The sequence below is a fragment of the Vigna angularis genome, chromosome 9, assembly GCF_016808095.1.
Source record: "Vigna angularis cultivar LongXiaoDou No.4 chromosome 9, ASM1680809v1, whole genome shotgun sequence".
NCBI classification, from domain to species: domain Eukaryota; kingdom Viridiplantae; phylum Streptophyta; class Magnoliopsida; order Fabales; family Fabaceae; genus Vigna; species Vigna angularis.
Genome location: NC_068978.1, coordinates 1,265,179 through 1,289,201, shown reverse-complemented (window position 1 = coordinate 1,289,201; position 24,023 = coordinate 1,265,179). Strand labels below are relative to the sequence as shown.

The 24,023-nt window shown below is 32.8% G+C and overlaps 2 protein-coding genes across 3 annotated transcripts; both read left to right on the top strand.

The window, feature by feature from the left end:
- The first annotated feature begins 4,251 nt into the window (after nucleotides 1–4,251).
- On the top strand, nucleotides 4,252–12,084 carry LOC108320626 (uncharacterized). The gene is made up of 15 exons (XM_017552103.2): nucleotides 4,252–4,733; nucleotides 6,336–6,729; nucleotides 6,815–6,992; nucleotides 7,120–7,259; nucleotides 7,336–8,593; nucleotides 8,695–8,795; nucleotides 8,916–9,060; nucleotides 9,425–9,493; nucleotides 9,589–9,634; nucleotides 9,736–10,103; nucleotides 10,291–10,370; nucleotides 10,470–10,605; nucleotides 10,727–10,913; nucleotides 11,028–11,110; nucleotides 11,706–12,084. Exons 1-15 carry the CDS (start codon nucleotides 4,619–4,621, stop codon nucleotides 11,838–11,840), a joined length of 3,435 nt encoding a protein of 1,144 aa, XP_017407592.1. The 5' UTR covers nucleotides 4,252–4,618; the 3' UTR covers nucleotides 11,841–12,084.
- Nucleotides 12,085–13,562: 1,478 nt separating this feature from the next.
- LOC108320423 (uncharacterized) lies at nucleotides 13,563–23,429 on the top strand. Of its 2 annotated transcripts, XM_052868294.1 has the most exons (11): nucleotides 13,563–13,739; nucleotides 13,861–14,457; nucleotides 14,585–14,673; nucleotides 14,831–15,184; nucleotides 15,570–15,869; nucleotides 15,976–16,221; nucleotides 16,325–16,546; nucleotides 16,643–17,213; nucleotides 18,027–18,234; nucleotides 19,762–19,786; nucleotides 22,341–23,429. In XM_052868294.1, the coding sequence occupies exons 1-11, from the start codon at nucleotides 13,607–13,609 to the stop codon at nucleotides 23,034–23,036; spliced, it is 3,441 nt and encodes a 1,146-aa protein (XP_052724254.1). In that variant the 5' UTR covers nucleotides 13,563–13,606; the 3' UTR covers nucleotides 23,037–23,429. The 2 variants fall into 2 exon arrangements, with proteins under 2 accessions (XP_052724254.1, XP_017407328.1); XM_017551839.2 differs by lacking the exons at nucleotides 19,762–19,786; nucleotides 22,341–23,429 and having other exon boundaries at nucleotides 18,027–19,337.
- Nucleotides 23,430–24,023: the final 594 nt, after the last annotated feature.

The following is a 24,023-nucleotide window of genomic DNA, read 5'->3' as shown; positions in this document are numbered from 1 at the left end:
AAACAAAATAATGAACATTATAATGGATAATAATACTTTCACAACATTTTTATAACAATATTTTAACACCATCTATGTGTCATTCCGTGATTAGTTCATATTGGTGTTTAGGATTATTATTATTGATTGTGAAATAATTTTAGACCAATATAAGAATGACACGTAAACAATGTTAAAATATTGTCAAAAAAATATTGTCATATTCATCCGAAAGTGTATAATACAATTTTAGGATTATGAGAGAAACAACTTTGTACACATGCCAAATTGTCATTTTTGTTTTACTGTATGAAAATAATTTTATATTTTACCAGAAAAAAAAAAGTGGACAATTCTACATTGATATATACAATCACAAATGATGTATGATAATTTTATTAATTTTAAACTAATTATATTAAAGGTTATACCAACACTTACCATTATTATTATTACCTTTTTTGTGTTTTTTTGGTTACAATCTGGTGGGAACTCTTTGATTAAGCTTGTTATAAAATACGTTGGTACATTTATTTAAAAATAAATAATAATGGTTTATGTATTTATTCACTTTGTATATTAATGTTGTCATTAAAATCATGTTAATATAAAAATAATAATGTCTATGCATGGTAATTTTTTATGATTTTTTACATAAGTGATAAATAAAAAATACTTAAAAATCATTACAAATCTGACCATGTCAATGCAATATTTGAATTATAACTAACTAATATAATAAATACTTATGTTATCTTATGAGTATTAAATAAGAGACCTAAAACCCTTTATACTTGAATGGAAATTATACTAAAAAAACTAACAGTGTATTTTCTTAATAATGTTAACTCTACGGAGATGTTTATGATTAGAACTCTACCCATAGATATATATAATAACCATTTTAATTAGGGTTAAATATGTTTTTACTGCCTGAACTATAAAGCGAATTTGTTTTTAGTCCCTTTTTCTCAAAGTAAGGTACATTTTAGTCTTTCTATTTAAAAAAAACGTTAATTTTTTATTCTCTCAAGAGGATCAAAAATTAAAATTTTTTTGAAGGAGAAGGACTAAAATGTACCTTACTTTTAAAGGAGAGACTAAAAACAAATTCATTTGATAGTTTAGGGATTAAAAACATATTTAACCCTTTTAATTATAAGTGTTCTTATATTTTATATATTTTTATATAAAATGTTGATATTTAGATAAATTTTGTTTTTGTTTTATCTTTTTAAGATTACTTTTTCTATACTGTGTTTTTTTGGGAGATATAAATTTTTTTATATGTTATCAGTCGTTTGAATTTGTGTTAGTCAATCGTTTGAATTTGTGTACAATCCTTTTTTTATGTATCATAATTTTCTTTTTTACTGATTATATTATTATTTACCTCTTTATTTTTTTAAGTTTATTTTCTAATATGTAAAAGCAGGTTAAAATATGTTATTTAGTTTAACTTACACAAATTTGATTTGAGTTGATAAAAAAAATGAAATTTTGATACAAGTCAATTTTGAAATCGAATCGTTCATAATAAACTTATACTCAGCCAGGTTGGTTTACAACCCACCTAATTTTTTTAATAAATACTTTGGTTAGTGTTAGATATATTATATCTTTTATCTTTGACTTAGTTTGTTATCATTTCTTATTTGTATTTTGGGCTTAGCCCATATTTCTTCTATTATAAATAGAGAACCCTATGTGTATTTAACACAAGGGAGATTAATCTCATATATAATTTTCACTGTATTCAACAGTTAGGTTAATCATTTTAAAAAATATTGTATATAAACTTACATGAAATTGTTTTTTATTGAATAATTAAACATAAAAAGATCCACAAATCTATACTTACTAAATCAGTTTTTATGTAAAAATAAATCTATAAAGCCATTACAAATTTTGTTAAGGAGATTTTGTGATTATTTTTTGTGAATAAAATCTTATGTTTGATTTATTATATCTATAATTTAAGACATTTTTCATTTATTTTGATTTAGAATTAAAAAAAATATTTTTTATTAATTGACAAAAATTGTAATTAAGTGAGTCAATTTATTTAATCCATCAATCTATGGTGAGCTAGGTCAAATTTAAATTTTTTCAACCCACGATAAGTCGGATTAGAATGAATGATCTATTTTGACAATATTAATTTTTTTTTTATATAACGTGTTACTTTCAATTAGACAACAAAATATATGTATATCATAACTATTTATATTAATGTAATATTTAATTTCCAAATGTATATATTTAGTTATTGATAATTTCATCTCAGCCCTTTTGATTTCATATAACCTACAGTTTTGTATTTTTATATACTATGTTTATATTTGGTTTTTAGTAAATTTTTAACAATATGATTATGAAGGTTTTCTAACTAAATTACTTTTAGTAAGTTTTCTATAACTCGCATGATTATTCTTATCAAAGGTTCACGAACCCACATGCTATATCTCTTATTTTATGCAACTAAAATTGTACATGTTGTACAATATCAACATGTTATAAATAAGTCTACTTCATTAGACTTGGTACCTACTTTTGACTAATTATGTTTAACTTGGTGTTTTCTTCTTATTCTACAAGAAAAATTAAAAAACATATATTTAAAACGATCTTAATCTACACAAAATCATTAATAGATTAGTGATAACATTAATTTATTTTATCAAAATTAATGATTTATATAACGTCTTACAAGCAGTGATGTTTAAGCCATTTTATGCATACATAAATTCATTTGCAATGGCTAAGTACTTTTTTGATAAATAATTTTATAACATTTGATGAAATCATAAAAAGAAGAATGTGTGTGGTTGCATTCTAGTTGTCGTGTCTACCTGTCCATGGCGAAAAGTAGTAACAGCTACACCATAATGCATAGTCACAAATAATGATAAGGTCACTCCTCGAGTTGGCATGTTGAATAACATCATGGATTCTAACTTTTATTTGTATTCACAAAATTTAAAAGAAAAATTAAAGTTAACTCAATATAATATCGAAATTTACAGAAATTATGGACTAAAATCTTTAACACAATTAATTTATAAAACTTTTTTTTCTTATATAATGTTTAATTTTGTTATTTTTATTTTCAGTTAACATAACATTTTTTTAAATATTTATTTATATTATTATTGTCACAATAATTTAAACCAATTATCAAAACAAGTCAACGATATCATTGATGAATTTTTTTTTATGATTCATTAAAATAAATTAAAAATATATAATATAAATCTAACTTACATAAAACATTGATATCAATTTTAATTTAAAATTTTAATACAAAAATATTATAAATTATTTTTCTTTATTATTTCTGTCCAATACGTGACTTACAGTTGTATTATTTAAAAACAATACGTAATTAATATATTTTTAAATATTTTCATATATATATATATATATTTATTTATTTCTAAGTCCCCTCACAGCTAAGACTTGTTATGTTGAAGTTTGTTAGAAACGAACTTTTTATTTTTAAATAGAAAAAAAATGAAGTAATGTGATTCATATTGTGATAGATTTTGAGAAATTTATTTTAGACTATATTGTAGGGTCAACATATACTCACGGATCAGACTGATTTTTTATAAGGTAATTTTAGGCCTTATAATATATGATTTTAACCTAATCTTATGATTTTCGTATCAATTACTTTTTTGAAGAATACTTAGATTTTTATTATTCACTAGTATTTATGGATTTTTTTTTCATAAATTTTGAAATTATATCATTGAAAAGTGATTTTTATATAGTAAAAACTTAATAAAAATTTCCCATGAAATAAAACACATTTGTTGGTAGCTTGCAATTTGGAACATAATAAGTGGATAATATTCTATACGCAATGTCTGCATGCATGGACCATTTTTGCTGTCAATCTTCTATAAACACGTTTTATTCTTAATTAGTGAAATTCTTTTTTTTTACGATATATCACATATACATATATTTATAATTAATCTTTATCAATGTATTTAGTAATATTTTATACCTAAGAATTTTTTTTTTCCTTTTTAATTAACATTCTTGGAAATTTTTATTTTGTTTCCATATTTTTTTATCGGTTTTCTTTTTAATTTTCGGATTACCTTTTAAAGAAGGTTAAAATAACACATCTCTCTCATAATGCAACGGTCAATAAATCCAATTATTTTGTTTGTTGGTTTAACAAAATGGATTTAAAAAAAGAAAAGAAAATGATGAGGTAAAGAGTTCAATCGTGTCTTGAAAAATAGAATAAAATAAAATAAAATAAAACAGAAATGTTGAGCGCAGAGGAAATGAAAATGGCAATAGCTGCATAAGCATAGATGGAATGAGAGTGGAAAAGAAAGAAAGAAAGAAGAAATGAATCCCACGTCGTCAATATCAGGTGAGAGTTCAAAACAAAACTGACACAGAAAGTGAGAAAATCAAGCACACACGCCACCACCACCTCATTGCCTTCGCCGGCAAACGCTACCGAAAAACCTAACGGCCACACGTTCGTCGATTCAATTCAACCTCTCTCTCTCTCCAATTCTTCGTAAGTATCTTCGGCGGAATTTTCCTCACTTGATTTGAATCGAGTTTTTACTTTTCCAATTGCGCGGCGATTTGGAGAATTTCGTTTGCGATGAACATGCCGCCAAAGCCAAACCAGGTGGTAGTGAGAGACCTCGTCGAGGAAGCCAAAAAACGGATCGTCATCCTCGTTGTATGCGTCGTCGGAATCTCCTATCTCATGTCCTGTGAGTTTCATTTTCGTTTTCCTTCACTTCATTTGTCTACGTGATTGTTTCTCTTTTGTTTAATCAACTCCAATTGAGAGAGTAGTTTGCATGCTTTTGCTTGTGTTGGTTTCAGTAGTTTTTTCTTTCTTCTAGTTATGGTAATCTCGTGCTGAGGGTTTTGCAGGTATTTATACTCGTTATTGCATTACTTGCTGTACGATGAATGGTAGGGATAAATTCATGTGGTATTTAGCATCAATTGCTCCTGAATATGGAAAAATCAATTTTAACAATGCTGTTGAAGTTAGGACATAGGATCGATGGTTTATCAGTTTTTAAAGACTACGACGTCGTTTGGAGCTCTTTTGTACAAAAGATGTTGGGAGGTTTTCCGTGGGAGGAAAAATCTGGTGGATTCCACTTATTTTTCTTGTTGCTACTGGGAAGCAAAATATAGATTTATTGTCAAATTAACTGATAATTTTAGTACAAAGTGTTACTTTAGTAATTGTATTCCTAAAATTTTCACTATCAAAGACTAGCTGCTGTTTTCTTTAATTTCCTATAGATGTGTTACTTACTTCTTTGTTTTTGTTGGTGATGTAATACGGTACTAACCAAAGTGAGATCCATTATGGAAATATGAAATGCTGGAAAGAATTTGGGTTAGCAATCATTGTGGCGAGAACCTGGCATGTACTGGGTAGAATCTCAAGATTTCCGGACAACTGAGGGAACTGCTACTGTCTTTTAACATAGAGTACACTACTATAGATATTGCAAAATCCTGGGTGTTGTAAGAAATGTGAATAACAGTCCAAAGCTTTCATAATATATACATATAGAAACAGGAATCTACCGTGAGATTGGCAAAGAACAATTTTATGAAACCTCCTAAAATAGGTTCTATGAAAATCACATCAGTTTTATTAGAATTCGTTGTGAAATTTTATTTGACCACTTTTGTCATGCATTGCAACCCTGAATATATCTGTGTAATGATGTCGTCACGTAGGTATTAACATTTATGGTTTATTTTTTTGTGATGCCTCCTCCTTATGCTTTTTTGTGCGTTTCCAATTTAGTATTAACGAGATAAGAAAAATATGACCATAATTATATTTAAGTAAATGGAAGTGGAAGCTTAATAAAAAATAATTCTGTGACTGTGTTGGGTTTGAACTAGGGATAAAGAAAGAAAGAAAAAAACGAGTAGAGGTCAGTGAAGGATTTGATAGTTTTGAATTTTTTTTGAAGGGGAGAGGAGCAGATTTTGTTTTCTTCAAAGGCTTTCACATTTTTTTTTTATCTAAATTATGAATAAAGTAGATACAAATATTCATAAAATATTATTTTTCAATGAAACCATAGCTGCCGTACATTTTAGTTGAGTTTCATCACTTTTATCAGCTAAGGCTGGTTTCTCAGACACCCCTACTGCTGTTGTGTTCTTTTGGTAATGATAAATTTAGTTGGTACTGGTTCATGTCTCCAAGCAAAGTCTTATTTCTCGGTATTTAGAAAATTGTGCATATTAAGAGGTTCTCACTTGTTAATTTCTAGCTTCATGTTGTGTTTAGATCTTGTTGTTTGGTTTAATTTCTTTTGCTTTCATTTCAGTAACAAGCTCCTCAGTTTGGGTCAACTTGCCAGCTGCAGCCTCCTTGATTATTATTCTCCGCTATTTGTCGTTAGATTTTGAAATGAAGAGAAAAGCAGCAGCATACAACAATAAAGCAGGCTCCATCAATGTTCAGTCTTCAAAGAAGCCTATGGAAAATCCTAAAGTTATTGCAAAGTTTGAATGGAGAACAAAAGTGAATTCTCCTGTCGTTGAGGATGCAATTGATCACTTCACCAGACATTTAATTTCTGAGTGGGTGACAGATCTTTGGTATTCTCGGTTAACACCAGACAAAGAGGGTCCTGAGGAGTTAGTGCAAATAATTAATGGTGTTCTTGGGGAAATTTCAGGACGCATGAGAAACATAAATTTGATAGATTTTTTAATAAGGTTCGTGGTGACATTTTTGTCTGCAATTTTTCTTTTATATCAGATTGTAATTTTATTGAAAGGAAGATAGCTTTTTTTGGTTCAGGGATCTTGTTAATGTTATTTGCACACACTTGGAGCTGTTTCGTGCTGCCCATTCAACGATTGGAAAACATCATACTGGTCCATTAACAATCGAAAGTCGAGACATGGAACTAAAAATTGTTTTGGCTGCTGAGAACAAATTGCATCCTGCATTATTTTCTGCAGAAGCTGAGCATAAGGTTTTTTCCCTTTCTTGTTTTATTTGCTTGCATTGAGTAAAGGGGTGTTTTGTTTTCGTCCATGAGCCATGTTATTTTCTTGTGTTCTCAATTTTAGGTTATAATGTTGAGTGTTCTTAAATTGCAGGTTTTGCAGCATCTGATGACCGGTCTTATGCATGCTACTTTCAAGTCTGAGGATTTGCGGTGTTCTTTCTTTCGATATACTGTCAGGGAGCTTCTTGCATGTGCTGTAATACGACCTGTCCTAAACTTAGCAAATCCAAGGTATCCATTTTCCCCAGTTTTGTACCATTTTTGACGTATGTATGTTGTTCTCATTGTCCCCCTTTTTTGTTGATAGATTTCTTAATGAGAGAATTGAATCCGTAGTGGTTAACAAGACCAAGGTTAACAAGGGGGTTAATGCAGCTCAAGAGGCATCTCACACTAAAGAAGATGAGTTACAGGCTTCCTCTCATGATTTCGCCAAGACTTCGGATCCTTCTGTTACTGGTGTTGAGCTTGTGCAGCTAAAAAATGGTCAATCAAGAAATGTAGAGACATCTGCAGAACAAAATGCTCGTGATAATACTATTAAAGATCCATTGCTTTCAGTTTCAGTTGATACTCGATCTTCCCGAACATGGAGCTCATTATCTGCAAATCCCCAAACTAATGGTGACCAAAGTATTCAACGACATCGCTCAGGTGGAGAGTGGGGAGATATTTTAGATGTCATCTCTCGCAGAAAGACCCAAGCTCTTGCTCCTGAACATTTTGAGAATGTGTGGACTAAAGGGAAAAATTACAAGAAAAAAGATGGTGATAACCAGTCAAATGAGCATGTTACACAGCATCCTGTGGTAGGGAAACTGCCAAAGGTAGACCACATGAAAGCAATATCTGGACCCAAACAAAGAGATAATAATTCCAAGCTTATTCCCCAAAAGGGACGCCACATTAATTCTGGACACGGTAGTCAATTATCTGTTGAAAATACATCCATTCATGTGGACAAGAATGGATCAAGTTCAGTTACCTCATGTAAAGACGATGAGTCAGTTACATCATACAAAGAGGATGAGAACATCCACATTTATGGGCAGATAAGTGATTCAGAGAGCAGTACATCTTATACTTCTGAAGATGATGAAAGTAGTACTGTCACTGGTCTTGATTCCCCTGTCACTAAGGTTTGGGATGGAAGAAGTAATAGAAAGCAGGCAGTTTCTCATGTTCATCACCCACTTGAAAATTTTGACAATCACAGTGCAAAGAAAAGGAACAAGAGCCATTCTCGCTATTCAAGACTATCCAGAGCCCAATCTGGCAATAAAAGGTCTTGGTCAGGTGTTCATAAAATGCAAACGTGGCAGGAAGTTGAGAGGACAAGCTTTTTATCTGGTGATGGTCAAGACATACTTAATGCTTCAAAATCACATGTGGATTCTGAGGAGTCCAGTGATGATGCTGATATTGAAAGTTTGAGCAGACTTTATAGTGGAGCAGCAGCCTCTTCTTCTGCCCACTCTATTTCTAAAACAGAATCTAGTAGTTTGCCTATTACTCCCCTGAAAAGTTCCTCTGGGGTGGATTCCTTTTACAAGTTGAGATGTGAGGTACTTATGATGGTCATAACCCGCTCATTTAATCAATGATGAATAAATTCATGTGCTATATTATGCTTGTATAAAAAATGTAAGCTAATTTACTGCCGCAGGTCTTAGGTGCAAATATTGTGAAGAGTGGCTCTAAAACATTTGCTGTGTACTCCATATCCGTTACAGATATAAATAATAACAGTTGGTCAATTAAAAGAAGGTGCTACGTCTCTGGTGTCTTATATCAATGTTTCTAATAAAAAATTTCAATCTACTCTGTTTTCTCATGTTTATTGTTTTGCTTCCTTCTTTTTTTCTTACATAGCTTTTTTTTTTCAAGGTTTCGTCATTTTGAGGAGCTACATAGACGCCTGAAAGAGTTCTCTGAGTATAATCTTCATTTGCCACCAAAACATTTTCTGTCAACTGGTTTAGATGTACCAGTCATTCAAGAGCGGTGTGAATTACTGGATAAATATTTGAAGGTCAACTTCACTTACTTTTTTTAATTAAATTCTCACATTTCTTAGTTTCTCCATTCCACTTCCCAATGCGAGGCAGTAGACACACTTTTGGATAAAATTTGCATGGCTTGTTCTTTTTTGTTGTGTTCACATCTTGTTTTTTTTTTTGTTGAATAACATTTTATCTGCTTTTGGTGCTGTGATAGAACTGGGGTCACCAATATTCTCTTACCGGCAGGATAGATGTTGTATTATTGTATGATTGTACCCCTCTTTTGAAATAATACTTCGTTTTGCATCTATCATGTAGCATTGTTCTTGTCTTTACTAACAATTTTCAACTAATCATCCAATATTTGTTGACGCATGTCTTATTGGCCCTCAGAAACTTATGCAACTACCAACAGTTTCGGAATCAATTGAAGTTTGGGACTTTCTCAGTGTTGATTCTCAGGTCTGATTTCTTGTTCAATCCTCCCTTTAGTGCTGTGGATATTTCTTTTTTAACAATTATTTTACTCATCTCTTATCATCACATGTGTATTGCAGACTTACATATTCTCAAATTCTTTTTCTATCATGGAAACATTATCAGGTGAGACATGGTTGGTGAAGAATGTGAACACTCATAGTTTTATTATCTCTCGCCCATCTATTGACATGTCTTTCATTTCTTCCTTGTTGAAACTATTCTAGCCGGCTTGGATGCCAAGCCATTTGAGAAGACTAAAAACACTTCTCACTTTTCTGCACCTGCAAGTGATCCTGTGTCCTTCCGGAGAGAAAACTGTAGTGCTGAAAGTAAAGAGTCGGTTATGAAAGGAAAAAATAATGTTGGGGCCGATGGATTGAGGTCAAAAGTAAACAACTTGCCTCTTTCTCTACCAAAAAAGAATACACATCAACCTACAAAGTCATTTGACAATTCTAGAGGCAATACAGACTTTCTAGCACAAAAGAGTGCACCTTCTCCCAATGACTCGCAAAAGACAGTGAAAGGAAGAGATAGTTCGAATGAGGTCTCTGAAGTGCACCGTGATACTTCTGATGCTTTTCCAACAGAGGTTACAGCGACAAGAAATTTTAATTCTGGATTTTCTTTTTTCTTTTCAGCAATAGATGCATTATTAAACTTTATCATTCATTACTGTTCTCAAACAGATATATGATTGTATTTGATTTTTTATACTGTTCTACTTTTATATGCTTGATCATCTTTGGTTCTGATTAATATAAAATTCTTTAATGCAGTGGGTGCCGCCGAATTTGAGTGTACCTATATTGGATTTGGTTGACGTTATCTTACAGGTTCAAGATGGTGGATGGATTAGGTGACTTGAAAATTCATGTTCATTTAACCTTAAACATAAGTTGTTTAATAAGTTCCACTGGTTATCATCTGTTTCGTTTTACACTTGTGTGCAATACAGGCGGAAGGCCTTTTGGGTTGCTAAACAAGTCTTACAACTAGGAATGGGTGACGCCTTTGATGACTGGTTGATTGAGAAAATCCAGCTTCTTCGAAAGGGATCAGTGATTGCTTCAGGGGTCAAGCGAGTAGAGCAAGTAATCTTCTGACTCGCTTCCCTTTTAAATTTCTGTAACTGTTTCAATTCCCCTAATAAGCATATGATCACCATTCTAGTATTGTACTGATAATATATTGTGACTGCAATTTTCTTTACAGATACTCTGGCCTGATGGAATATTCATAACCAAGCATCCAAATAGACGACCACCACCACCACCTAGAAGCCCATCTCAAAGTTCTCCTCGTGGTAATCAAACTACACAAGTATCTTCTCCTATGTTGGAAGATGAACAGACACGGGAGGCAGATCGGCGTGCAAAATTTGTATATGAGCTAATGATTGGTAATGCCTGCTATACTGCTCTCACTTATTTGCAGAATTGGGTTTATTCAATGTCTTGTTTCTAATTCCACCGGAAAAATGTATTCTACTTAGCCACACATCCTTTTTATGTAGATCAAGCACCACCAGCAATTGTAGGTCTTGTTGGTCGGAAGGAGTATGAGCAAAGTGCTAGAGATCTATATTTTTTCCTTCAGGTAATTTCTGTCTGAGTATTGAAGTTGTCAACAGAAGTTTCTTTTGTTATCTATTAATTTTTTGGTGGTTCTAAGTTGTAACATTGTCCCACTATGCTATGATGCTGGACATTGCATTCCATTGTATAATTCACTTCACTCGCTCGGGGCACGAGCATAATTATATATTTTATGGTACGGTTACTACTTTGATTAGATCTGTCTGAGATGGTTGCTCATATAGATATGATCATTATCACAGTTTCTGGTTAACGAGTTTTTCTGTCAAATTCTCACGGAGATTATGTTGGTACAATTTTCGTGAAATGCTTTTCATATTGACACCTTTCTAGTGTAATCAATATGTTGAAATTTTTATTGGTTAAGAAATTAGTCTATTGATGATTGGTTATTGTTATTGAGCTATGGTGTTGTTCGGATAGAGCAATTTTTCATGACAGGAGTGGACTCTGGGGTTTTCCTTTTTGTAGCTTGAGTCATTACTTGAGCAATTGTTTCACAAGCACATTACTTTGAATAGGGGCACAATGAATGAAGAGCTCAAGATGTGTTACACTAATAACAGTCGTACACAATCCTTTTGACTTTCTTGCAGTCATCCGTTTGCTTGAAGCAGCTGGCTTTTGACATCCTGGAGCTACTTCTGACGTCGGCATTTCCAGAGCTTGATGATATTTTCAAGCAGCTGCACGACGAAAAGCATAAATTTGGTGAGTTCAGAACACAGTAAATATCAGATGAAGCGCTTTCTTTGTCTTCGGAAATACACTTTTTTTCTTGTGATATTTCTTGGTCGGGTTGCCCTTTCTCTGCAACCGCCGGCATCCAACTACTGAGCTACAAAGGCAATTCAAATTTTCAACCTATAAAGTCAGGTTTTGTAATTAAGGTTCGTTTTTTCAGGCAAATCAGATGTAAATTTTGAGTCAATGCAATTATTTTAAGATTCTTTATTGGATTTTTTTTTCAAGCCATCTGCTGTCAGATAATTGTGCCAGACGACTGCCAAGGTGGGCTCCCTCGTCTAAGTGATCCGTTTATTGTGAGAAAGCTCTTATTAAACGGATTAAAATCAATACAAGTTATAATACAACATTTTTTTTTTAAATGAAACAGTTCTTGAAAGTTCTTATTTATAAATACTTGCTATAATTTACATAGAGCCATTTATCTTATAAATAGGATAGAGAGAGATCATATAAACTCAATTTTTTTTCGCTTAGACCTATGCATTTTCTTTTCATTGAGAAACACATTTTAACATTTGATGAGATCTGACGTACAGCTATTCTAATAAAATTTGTTAAAAAGTTAATATATAAACTTTTGCTACGATCGTGGTCAAAATAATACTGATAAGTTGGATATCACAGCTTTTATCTTTTGTAATAAACTAACGAAACCATCTACTTAATATAATAACAATATCGTAAAAGATTAAAGTAAAAAAATAAAATAAAAATTAGAAGACTAAACTCGAATTATTCTGGACGAATAAAATACGAGACAAAATGTCTCTAACTCATTATTTCAACGAGCAAATATTTTGGACGAATGATTCTGCCATTTTCAGCTTATTTAACAAAATTATGTTATTGCAAATTCATCACTACAATACTTTTTTTTTAACAAACTTCAAAGCAAAAATTAATTTTTTACACCCTTGAAGGAAGTATATGCCAGTGACGACAGAGATAAAAATATAAAAGATTTAGAGCTATTCAATTTTTCGTTGTTGATAGTAAACATGAAAAACAGCCAACCGGAACATAGTTAAGATTCAACTTGGAAGAGACCAAATACAGAAATTAAAACAAAAGTTCTTTTCAATCATCAAGTCGAAATACTGCATATAAAATAAAATTAAGAGGAGGAGATAAAAAAAACAAAGCGAAAATATCTATTAATTGCTTCGGGATGAGGATTATGGACATATTATAGCCTTTTACTTCTTTAACCACACGATTCAAAATTAGAAAATAAGCACTTTACCTTCCGTGAAACCGAGTTTTGAATTCATGGAATAAAATTTTTGAAACAAAATTTCCAAAACATAGTAAATGCATTTCGAAATAGGATTTTCATAATTAATTTTTTCGAACACATATAATACCTTCTGAAAAAAAGTTTTTTAAACACCCCAACAAAAAATATGTTCTAGAAAGAACATTCTGAAACACGTGTTACAGGAAAAGCTTTTTGAAATGAATTTTTTGTATATTTCCTCATCTTCTTCCTTTTCAGCAGCAGTGATTATGAAAACAGAAGTGGTGGCAGCTGTGGTGTGATGAAGTGATTGAGGAGTGCAGTTAGTAATATGGGGGGGGTGCAGAAAATAAAAACAAATTTGATATATTTTTTGGTTTGCGTCTTCGGCCCAATTAAATAGCAGTGCCAAAAAAAAGGGTAAAGTTATGTTCCCGCCAAAAGAGAAACGATGGAAATAAAAGATGGAAAGAATAACAGGATTGCCTGTACTCGAATAGCACACTGAAAATGGTAGATGAAGAAGTAGCGCCAAAATTCCCAGGTTTTCCTTTCGAGCCCTATTCGATTCAGATTGATTTCATGAACAGCTTGTATGAATCTCTCAATGAGGGAGGCGTGTCTATGTTGGAAAGCCCAACTGGTGAGCGGTGACTAACTTCTATTTTTTCAAATTTCGTGTTGTAATTGAAATCAAGGTTGCTTTATTGGATTCAGTTAGGTTATCCTTTTGTCATGCTAAAATGAGTGTTTGATTGGAGCAGGGACAGGGAAGACCATGAGTGTGATTTCCAGTGCCTTGCAATGGGTGCTTGATAAGAGGCTACAACAAGAAGCAGTTTGTGATGAGAATCCGGGGAGTGGTGGTGGAGTTGGTTCAGATGACGAACCTGATTGGATGAGAGACTTTGTCGTCAACAAAGTGGAGAATAATAAGAAGGAAGAAAAGTACGGGTCTGCGTGGGGAAAATCTCATAGTAGGAAAAAGAGGACGGAAATTCGTAAGGATTTTAGGGTTATGGGTGCTGGAGAGGAGAAGGGGTGTGAGAGTCCGCAAAATAAAATTGATGCAGTGGGTGTTACTGATAAGGAATTTTTATTGGAGGAATACGAGAGTGAAGATGAGAGAGGGCCAGGGAGTAATATGTCCAAGAGGAAGACTGTTAACACCTCCTTTAGTTCCTCTAGTGAAGATGAGTCTAGCGAAGAGGAAGAGGAGGAGAAGAAGTTGAAGGTTTATTTCTGTAGTAGAACTCATTCGCAGCTTTCGCAGTTCATAAAGGAGTTGCGGAGGACGGTCTTCGCTAAAGAGATGAAGGTTGTGAGTTTAGGCTCTAGGAAAAATCTTTGCATTAATGAAGGTTTTGAGATTGCTTCACTATGATACTTCTTTTTGTTATCCTTTCTATTTCAATTGTTGAAGCGCAAGTAGCTGCAGATGGTCTTATATTTTACCCATGATTTGTTGCGTGCTTTCATGCTTTGCAGAGGTAGTTGCACTTGGAAACTCTACACGCATAAATGAGCGATGTTTGGAACTTCAGAAGAAAAAGAAAAATGATGCTAAAAAAGTTAAGGTGTGCAGTTTTTAAAGATGACAAGCTTAATGTTGAGCTGATAAGTATATATCTTGGTATTCACTACTTAGTGCTAGTAAAAGCTTTTGAAATTGAGTAAAGAAGGCATGAGTGTAGACACTAATATCTTTTGAACAATGGTTGATCTGACTTGCAGAACTTAAAAGTAGGTTCAGGGATACGCAGAACAAAGGCCACCTCTGGCTGCCCAATGCTTAGAAAACACAGAGTTCAACAAGAATTTAGAAATGAGGTATTTCAACAAAGACCCTTGGATATTGAAGATCTTGCAAATCTCGGAAGAACTATGGGAACTTGTCCATATTATGGGTCTAGAAGCATGGTTCGAAGAGCTGATCTTGTTGTCCTACCATATCAATCTCTTCTTTCAAAATCATCTCGTGATGCCCTCGGCCTGAATTTGAAATCCAATATTGTTATAGTAGACGAGGCTCATAATTTAGCTGATTCACTCATCAACATGTATGACTCCAAAATTACTTTATCACAGGTATGATTGTCATTTCTATCTTAACCTTGTTTGAAATTTTGACAGTGTCTTTTAAAAGCTGGTCTAGAGTTGCAATGAGCTTTTGTATAGGCATTTTTGGGTCCCTTTTGCCATAAGTTGATACTATCTATTGTAATCTACCCTGAGAACTCTGTCAGCATTGCCTTCCCAATCATCTTAGCGAAGTCAATATTTTATTTTAGGTGATTGGTCTGGAAAGCCTACGAAACCAAAGGAAATTAATGATCATGGATCAGCGATTTGCAAATACAGTTGCTTTAATTGCAAACATTAGACCTCATGCAAGTTGTATTTTGTTTACACCCATACTTGGGATGTTTAATTTTTCGTCAACTATTATATGATTGTCCTCTACTTTTTACAGCTGGAGACTGTGCACAACCATTTGGAACGGTACTTTCTGAGATTCCGGAGTCTTTTGGGTCCTACTAATAGGAGATACATTCAAACTCTCATGGTCCTCACACAAGCATTTCTCCGAGTACTTCTTGATGATAAAGATGGAAACCTTATAGATTCTTGCCGTGATATAGATCAAGCTTCTGAAAAAAGTAGCTCCGATTTTACTATGGCCATCAATGATTTTTTATTTGAACAAAATATAGACAATATCAACTTGGTCAAATTGTTGAAATACATTAAAGAAAGTAATATCATGCACAAGGTGAATCTTCGCACGTAATATATACTTTTTCTTTAGAGTGAATCCCACACTATGCTTCTGAATGTTCTGTTGTCGGTTTGATATGAAAGTTTTCTTGATTTTCCAGGTTAGTGGTTATGGAGAAAAGTTTGCTGCCATGGCAAAGATACCAGCACACCATAACATCGAGCAACATGCCGAGGAGGGAAGCTGTCTATCTGCTTTCCAGGCCTTAGCTAACATGTTACTATCACTGACAAACAATGATGGTGATGGAAGGATAATAATTTCCAGGTTCAGGTTAACAAGCCTGAAGAAGCAAGGAGGATATCTGAAGTATGTTATGCTCAGTGGAGAGAAGATTTTTTCTGAGGTTTGCCTGATACTGCTGTCTTAATTAGAAATTATTCTGTAGCTGTAAGTTTCTCTTCCAAACAGATTCATGAAGAAGAAAATAACTAGGAAACTTTCTCTAGATTGTAGATGAAGCACATGCCGTTGTATTAGTAGGGGGAACACTTCAACCAATAGAAGAGACTAGGGAGAGACTGTTTCCATGGTTACCACCAAACCAGTTGCATTTCTTTTCATGTGGGCATATTGTTCCTCCAGATAGCATTATGCCAATTGCTGTTGCACGGGGGCCTACTGGACGCACCTTTGATTTTAGCTTCAGCTCCAGGAGCTCACCAGACATGGTGAGTGGGCATTGTTCCATCCTCATTCTTCAGTCTAATTTAATGAAATATTAATTGTGGAAAATGACTGATTGTGCTGCATCTTGTGCTTTATAGATGAGAGAACTGGGTCTTTTGCTGTGTAATCTGGTTACTGTGGTTCCGGAAGGAATTGTTGTCTTCTTCCCATCTTTTGATTATGAAAATAGAGTCTATGAGCATTGGGAATTATCTGGCATCCTTGAAAGGATTACAAAGAGGAAGCGTGTCTTTAGGGAGCCAAGAAATAACATGGACGTTGAATCCGTTCTCAAGGAATATAAAGATACCATTTATACATTATCGGGTATGAATTCAGAAGTAAACCAAGCATCTTGTAGTGGTGCAATACTCCTTGCTGTTGTTGGTGCGAAGTTATCTGAAGGGATCAACTTAAGTGATGGGATGGGCCGATGTATAGTCATGGTTGGACTACCCTATGCTAGTCCATCTGATATAGAGTTGTTGGAGAGGATAAAGCACATTGATCGTTTTCAAAATCTAAAGCTTGATAATTCTAGCGTTTCTACAAGTTATGATCTATACAGTGGACATGTTGAAGGTGGTTTTGCTGTCTTAAGAAGTTGCACTCACAGAGGAAAAGAGTACTATGAGAATCTCTGCATGAAAGCTGTAAATCAATCAATAGGTGCGTACTTACAACTTATAGTAACCCCCCTAAAGGATATTTCTGTGGGGTGTATATTCATACGAGGTTGAGCATTGTTTTGGAAGAAACCAATTTTCGTAGAATCTATTTGGTTTAAATTATTTATTTAAAAATTAAGATTGGATTCTCAAGACTCAATATGTGTGTTAGTTAATTTGTTGGCTTAATTGCATGCTTAGTTTCCCAGATGTTGTGTGATTTTTGTTTCTCGGTTCCGATCGCATCAATTGAGTTTTTTTATTTTTCTTTCATCTAAAAGGATGTTCCTCCATTTTGATTACATCCAATCCGAAGTTTGTGTATTAATTTGCTTATAATGAAAGACAGTTTTTTTTTGTTGGTCTTTGTTGTCATATAAACGATAATTGACCTCCATAATCCTCAACACGACATTTAAGTTAATGCCATCAAAATATATAGTTTTTGGGTCGTTGTAGTTTAGATGCTGTGTTTGTTTAGCGGATGTTTGTTTATTTACTCATTGTCTTGTCATGGCTACTCTGTCTAGGTCGTCGCTTATTTTATTAAATATGTGATGCAATCCGTGTTGGGGCTTAACTGTAAATGGTAGAAATCTTGAGATCTAATCGTCACAATGGGAACTTGAGGCAAAAATCATACAATAACGATAGATAGAACTAAAATTAGTTAACTCTGTTTGTTAATTAAATGAAGAAATCCAGGTATTATATATTAGGTGATTTTCTGTTGGTTGTGCAATCTGTACCTGCAAATTCGGCAAATCTTAATGGGTTTTCTCCTAATCTTTCATGATAAATATGTTTATTTCAGGTAGAGCTATCCGTCACATTAATGACTATGCAGCAATTTTGTTGGTTGATGTAAGATACACATCTGATTCCTCAAAACGGAGTATGGCTCACCCAGTCACCAAGCTCCCGCAGTGGATAAAAGATCGTCTTGTTTCTTCTATTAGCTATGGTGAGGTACATAGGTCCTTGCATCAGTTTTTCAAACTCAAAAAAACATGCTGCCGATAGTCCCTTTAGCCGATCCTGTTAGCAGACTATAAATAGTTCAAGCTGTTAGCACATTTAAGATACAAAAATGAGTTCCCAACTGCAAATTTGTCCAACTCTAGTTGGCTTAATTGGCCGATACACTTATTCATCTGAGGATGCATGCAAACCCACAAAGGTGGCCATTATCCCACTGACTGATACACTTTTTTATGGAAGTTTTACTATTCTTCTATTTAACATTTTATCTCTGCAAGGGATATCTGGAGTCAGTTTTAGAATTGCAGGACACCCAAGCCATTTTGAAGTTGCGTTATTATCACCAAAAGTGCATATCCAACATTATTTATACTTAGTAGAAATAGGGGTGTCAAAATGGATTAATTCAATCTGTTTAAACCTGGCCTAATGATATTGCTTTGTCAAAATCGGGTTGGATCAAACTGGTTTACTAATTGAAAACAGGTTAAACTTTATTTGGCCTGGCCCCCTGTCAGATTGTCTTGCCTGTTTTTTTTTTTTTCATCTAAAATTTAATATTACATGAAAACGGGTTGAATTTTTTTATTTTTTATATAGAAATAGATTGATGCTGGGCTGTTGGACTGATTGCAGACTGAAAAGGGTTGAACCTGATTGTTGTCTAGACTGTTTCAAATTTTGGTCTAGCTATATCATCCTTTCGCCGAATTTTATTAGGGCTTGACCAACATTAATATGAAGCCTAGTTGTTGGGCTCATCCGACTGATCCGCTTTTTTCTTTCTGAAATAGCGAGTTTGCCCGTCGGGTTTAGTCCTTTTTTTACCATCTTTAATTAGAACCATTGGATTTTAGGAGTGCTTAATATCCGTTCTTTTAAAATGGCAGTGGAGAGTGTGGTAGGGACTAATGAACCCTATCTGGAACCAATTAAAGGCATATTGTGACCAAGAAAAGAATGAGAGTAAACACGTTGGATTTCCTATTCAATGTGAGAGATTTGATGTCTGCTGCCTACTTTCTTTAGCCTTTCACGCCGACAGTGAAGTTAAGGGCAAGTACCCTCGTTTTACATGGCCCCCATTAGAGCTTATTTGGATCTGCATCACGGAAAGACAGAGACTGAAGAAATTTATAAAGGGTAAAATATGCAATCATTGAAACAAAAAATGTAAATATAAAAAAAAATTTCTTTGCATAATGTCTTGCACATGATTCATTTATTATAATATTATAACACAATGAAATATGTTTTAATATGATTGATTATAATGAATTTGCTACATAATTCATTCTGTTTTACTACACAATTACTGAGATATTATTGTATAATTGATTATCTTTATATATATATATATATATATATATATATATATATATATATATATAACTTATATTAAGGATACTTCAACATAATATTATGTCTTAACATTTCTATTTTTGTTTATTATAATAGATTTTATAATAAATGTATTATTATTATTATTATTATTGTCACATCTATTAATAACTTTTCACACAAATTTATTTATTTTCTCTCTTCTTTGAATTGAGGTGAGGAGAGAGTAGTAAGAAGGTGGATAGTGTTAGTGTTTAGATTGAAAAGAAGTAACTGAAAAATCGGTGATAGAATAAATTTAGTTACATATATTAATATATTTGAATAATCTTTTGAATTATTTATTGTCATAATAAAAGCTAAATATTTTATTGGTTAATCGATTAATTTTTTTAATCTAATACGTATAATTTTCTTTTATGTTGATAATAGAAAGTTATTTATCTTGTGTTTATGTATTCCTCCATTCCCTCTCTTTCCATCTTCCCCCTCAACCTATCTTCTATTCTCTTTCCCTTTCTTTCATTTCATTCCACTTTCCATCCATTTCTTTATCCGCATGAAATTCAGCAAAACACTACTTATTTTTGTGTAAATAGTCACTTTTATAAGAGAAAAAATAATCATTTTGAAAAATTTATGGGTGTGCAGGAAGTAAATATACGTTGCTCACTTTTTAATCAGTATGCAGAGGTCACGAGTATAGCCTGTGTTTACCCTTGGAAAGTAATGTGAGTTGCTTTATTTACAGGGCATACAACATTTTAAGAAAACACACACATACATACTATATATATATATATATATATATATATATATATATATATATATATATATATATATATATATATATATATATATATATATATATATATATATATATATATATATATATATATATATATATATATATATATATATATATATAGTAGAGAGGTTGGTGAAAGAATTAAAAGACTGGCAAGTGCCTACAGTGGCCCCAATGCAGCAACCGGAATGCACTCTTCTCACTATACAATGGGGACCATCACCCTTTTCTTACAAAATTACAAGGTTTTTCTGACCTAGCCATACATCATAATTTGGGAAATCATGCGCCTATTAACCGCATAGGATTTCCATGCTTATATCACTTCCTTTTTTATTCATAACAAAATTATAAACTTATTTACAAATACTCCAACCTATTTAAAAATATGAATTCAAGTTGTGAATAGAGATGAAAAAAATTAAGTAACATATAAAAAAATAAAACTTATTTTAAGTTTTAAGATTTTAGGTTTATAATGGTATTAGGTTTTTATGAGTAACTACTACTTTAATATAAATTGTTTTTATATGTCAAATAGTTTTAAATTAATGTTTGAACTATTTACATGTTATGTTCTAATTTAAATATTAATTTAAGATGTCGTTGAACAAATAAAAAAATTAATATCTTTGGATCACTCATTTTTTAATTTTAAGAAGCAAAATATATTAAAATTCAGAACACTTTATCGAGAAAGACTTGTTTAATCCTTTATAAAAGGAGAGAAATAATACATGTAAATGAATCTGGAAAAAAAATTGTCTCTCCTATTTTCTGTTCTTTCACAATCAGGAAATACAATGATTACCATCTTTGTTTTCATTCTTCCACTTTCTAATCCAGTTCCCAACAAATTGACTCCTAACAGATTCTGTTCCTACCATTAATTATCCTCAGTGACACATACCGAATTTTCTGTTAAAAGCAATGTCTGAATCCACTACTGAGGGGCATTAATTTTTTTACTGTAGTACCATAAAGTTAAAGTCAAGCTGCATGACAAAGCATGCACACAGACCTATCAAAAACTCAGTTCACAACTACCTGATTTCCGAAGATCCGTAATCTCTTCTGAGAGTAATTTTCTTTCACACATTTAGATTTTTTACATTCATTTAATTATCTTTATTTATCTTTTCTTATCTTCTTTTTTAAAATAATATAAAAGTTTACACTTTTATGACAATTTAGTCTTCTAATCTATGTTAAATGAATGTAAAAGTACGTAAAAGTATGTTATAGTATCGTTACCTCTTCTTCAAATTCTTTAACTACTTTGGAGACCTGTTATGAGTACGATCAGACCTGGGAGACACTCAGTCTTCTAGATTTTTAATGGCTACCAGGGACGCATCGGATACCACGTGCAGTGCTCTTCCGGTCCCTAGACCCTACCTCCAGCTAAGCCATTTCCAAAGTGGACACTTTTAAATAGAAAATATAACTCTTTTTAGGATTTTCTTCTCCAGACTTCCTACTTCCTAACATTGCCATCAGCCGTCACACCTCGATTCAGGAAGAAAAATAAGTAATTTCTAATCCTTTTTTATATTATCACACTAATGTTGGACGTTCTATAGAAGAGGAGATTCAATAAAAAGATACAAAAAGTAAATGAGATATAAGTCCAACTATATATATATATATATATATATATAAGGAATTAATATTATTTTTTATTCAAAATTTTAAGACAATAAATTAATAGGTTTTTCATCTTTATATAATTTTTTACTTTTTTTATTTTTATTCAATATTTGGTTTTGGACTCAATTGGATCTTCAACAGTAAAAGAATTTGAAAGGGACAAATAACACGAGATGCCGTAGACAAAATGGTAGAGTTTAAAGCTAGCGAGAGGAAACGCATTGGTTTTGATTTTTAAGTGACCTTATTAATAAGCCAGTTACCAACCGCACTTCTCTTTGTTTGAAATTCTGAATGTAGACAAAATAAGAGAACCCATAATAACCATGACTGCCCTTAAAAATCGAGAGCAACCTGGAGAAGAGAAAGCCACTTCCTTTCACTTTCACAGTAGAAACCCAAATGCAGCTAAGACAAACCTTTCGCAAGACCAAGGTCTTTCTTAACAAAGGCTTCCGAAATTTCTTGTCTTTCTTCTTTGAAGAGTACCAAAAGCTTCCCAGATCCTTTTCCTTCAATCCATTCCTTTGTAGAGTTGGCAATGCAAGAACTCGCACGAGCGACCAGTTTTACAGTGAGTTTTATGATCTCCTGCAGACTGATCTCAACCGAATAAACATGTATGGTAACAACAACCGGCCCGGGTCAGCAATGGAAGCTGCTTCATGCACTGAAAGCTCCGTTTGTTTTTCCAGGCAAAGACTGCAAAAGAGCAAGAACGAGGAGAGAGCACAAGAGAAGAAGAAGAAAGGAAGCTCACAGGTCAGAAAAAAAGAGGACTTCAATTCAGAAAACATGAACAAGAAAGTTCATGTTTTAGCACAAAAGATGAAGGCAATGGATATGGTGGATGCGGGTGATCTAGAGCGTGTGCTAGACATAGAAGAGGCACTGCACTACTATTCTCGACTTAAGAGCCCTGTCTATGTAGATATCGTGGACACTTTTTTCATGAACATGCAATCAGAGTTATCTGCTTCGCAGCCATGTGCCAGCAGCATCAAACCCTCCAAGGAAAGGCTTGGTCCAATCCAGTTCAGATAAGGTTTCCAGTTAGCCACATTACAAATTTAACAGCTTATAGGGAATTAATGAGAGTTTAGTTTAACTCCCACTATTCCCAGGTTTCTTTTCTTTCAGGGTACTATCTGGTTATTGCTTCAATAATCCACATTGTCCATGCATAATAGTGTTTTCTTACAGCAGAGGAATCTGACTTTCTTGCTTGCAAATTGTCCCATTTCTCAGGCGTACTTGGATCATATGAATTTTTTGCTTTTGTTTAGTTAACTGTGCCAGAAAAGACAATCATATTTTTAACTTTCCAGCCATTGCTGACATACAATGGGCAATGTCAATGTAAGGTATACTGTTGGAAATTGTATTAATATATTCTATATTAATATATATCTGATTTATAGCCAATTGTTATCTGATTCAGAGGAGAAAATTTTCTTCTGTGTACATGTATTTTTTACAATGAACTTGTATAAATCAAACTCCATGGTGTCATTTCAATACACAGATTTAACATCTGTGTCTCTTCTTTCTTTTCCCTCTCCTAACACGGTATAACAGCTTCTAAACACCTTGGTGCTTGTTTGAGACCATGTAGATGAACATGGGCATGGGATCCTGGAGAAATAAATTATTGACATTTGACATTCATTTTAGTGATGAACTAGTAGCCCTTGGATAGAGCAAGATAAAGCAGCAATTTCTTTGTCTGTGGCTTTACCAATGCCCTGAAGGTGTGATGGTAGTCGATTGTATGGTATTGATGATACCCTTTCCCAACCAGACTTTTTTCTTGTATTGTATCCAAACAAGAATTTGTTCCTAGTGAGTGACGTTGATATTTGGTTATGGGGGTACATGTATACACTTACAATTTATTATTAAGATGATCATGTAAGTGTAGTGAACTAACAAATGATCAAATTAGGGTAATAAACGATCTAACTTAATTTAATAACAATATCGTAAAAATTACTAAATTTAGAAGACCAGATTCAAATAAAAATATAAGAT

What these genes read in the sequence shown, in the direction of transcription:
- LOC108320626 (XM_017552103.2), top strand. Translation starts at nt 4,619, where the DNA reads ATGAACATGCCGCCAAAGCCAAACCAGGTGGTAGTGAGAGACCTCGTC. An exon ending in CTGCAGAAGCTGAGCATAAG is followed by an intron (nt 6,993 to 7,119) that starts GTTTTTTCCCTT and finishes CTTAAATTGCAG; the next exon opens with GTTTTGCAGCATCTGATGAC. An exon ending in TACTGGATAAATATTTGAAG is followed by an intron (nt 9,061 to 9,424) that starts GTCAACTTCACT and finishes ATTGGCCCTCAG; the next exon opens with AAACTTATGCAACTACCAAC.
- LOC108320423 (XM_052868294.1), top strand. Translation starts at nt 13,607, where the DNA reads ATGGTAGATGAAGAAGTAGCGCCAAAATTCCCAGGTTTTCCTTTCGAG. An exon ending in AAATCTTTGCATTAATGAAG is followed by an intron (nt 14,458 to 14,584) that starts GTTTTGAGATTG and finishes CATGCTTTGCAG; the next exon opens with AGGTAGTTGCACTTGGAAAC. An exon ending in AGAAGGTGGATAGTGTTAGT is followed by an intron (nt 19,787 to 22,340) that starts GTTTAGATTGAA and finishes TTAAAAATCGAG; the next exon opens with AGCAACCTGGAGAAGAGAAA.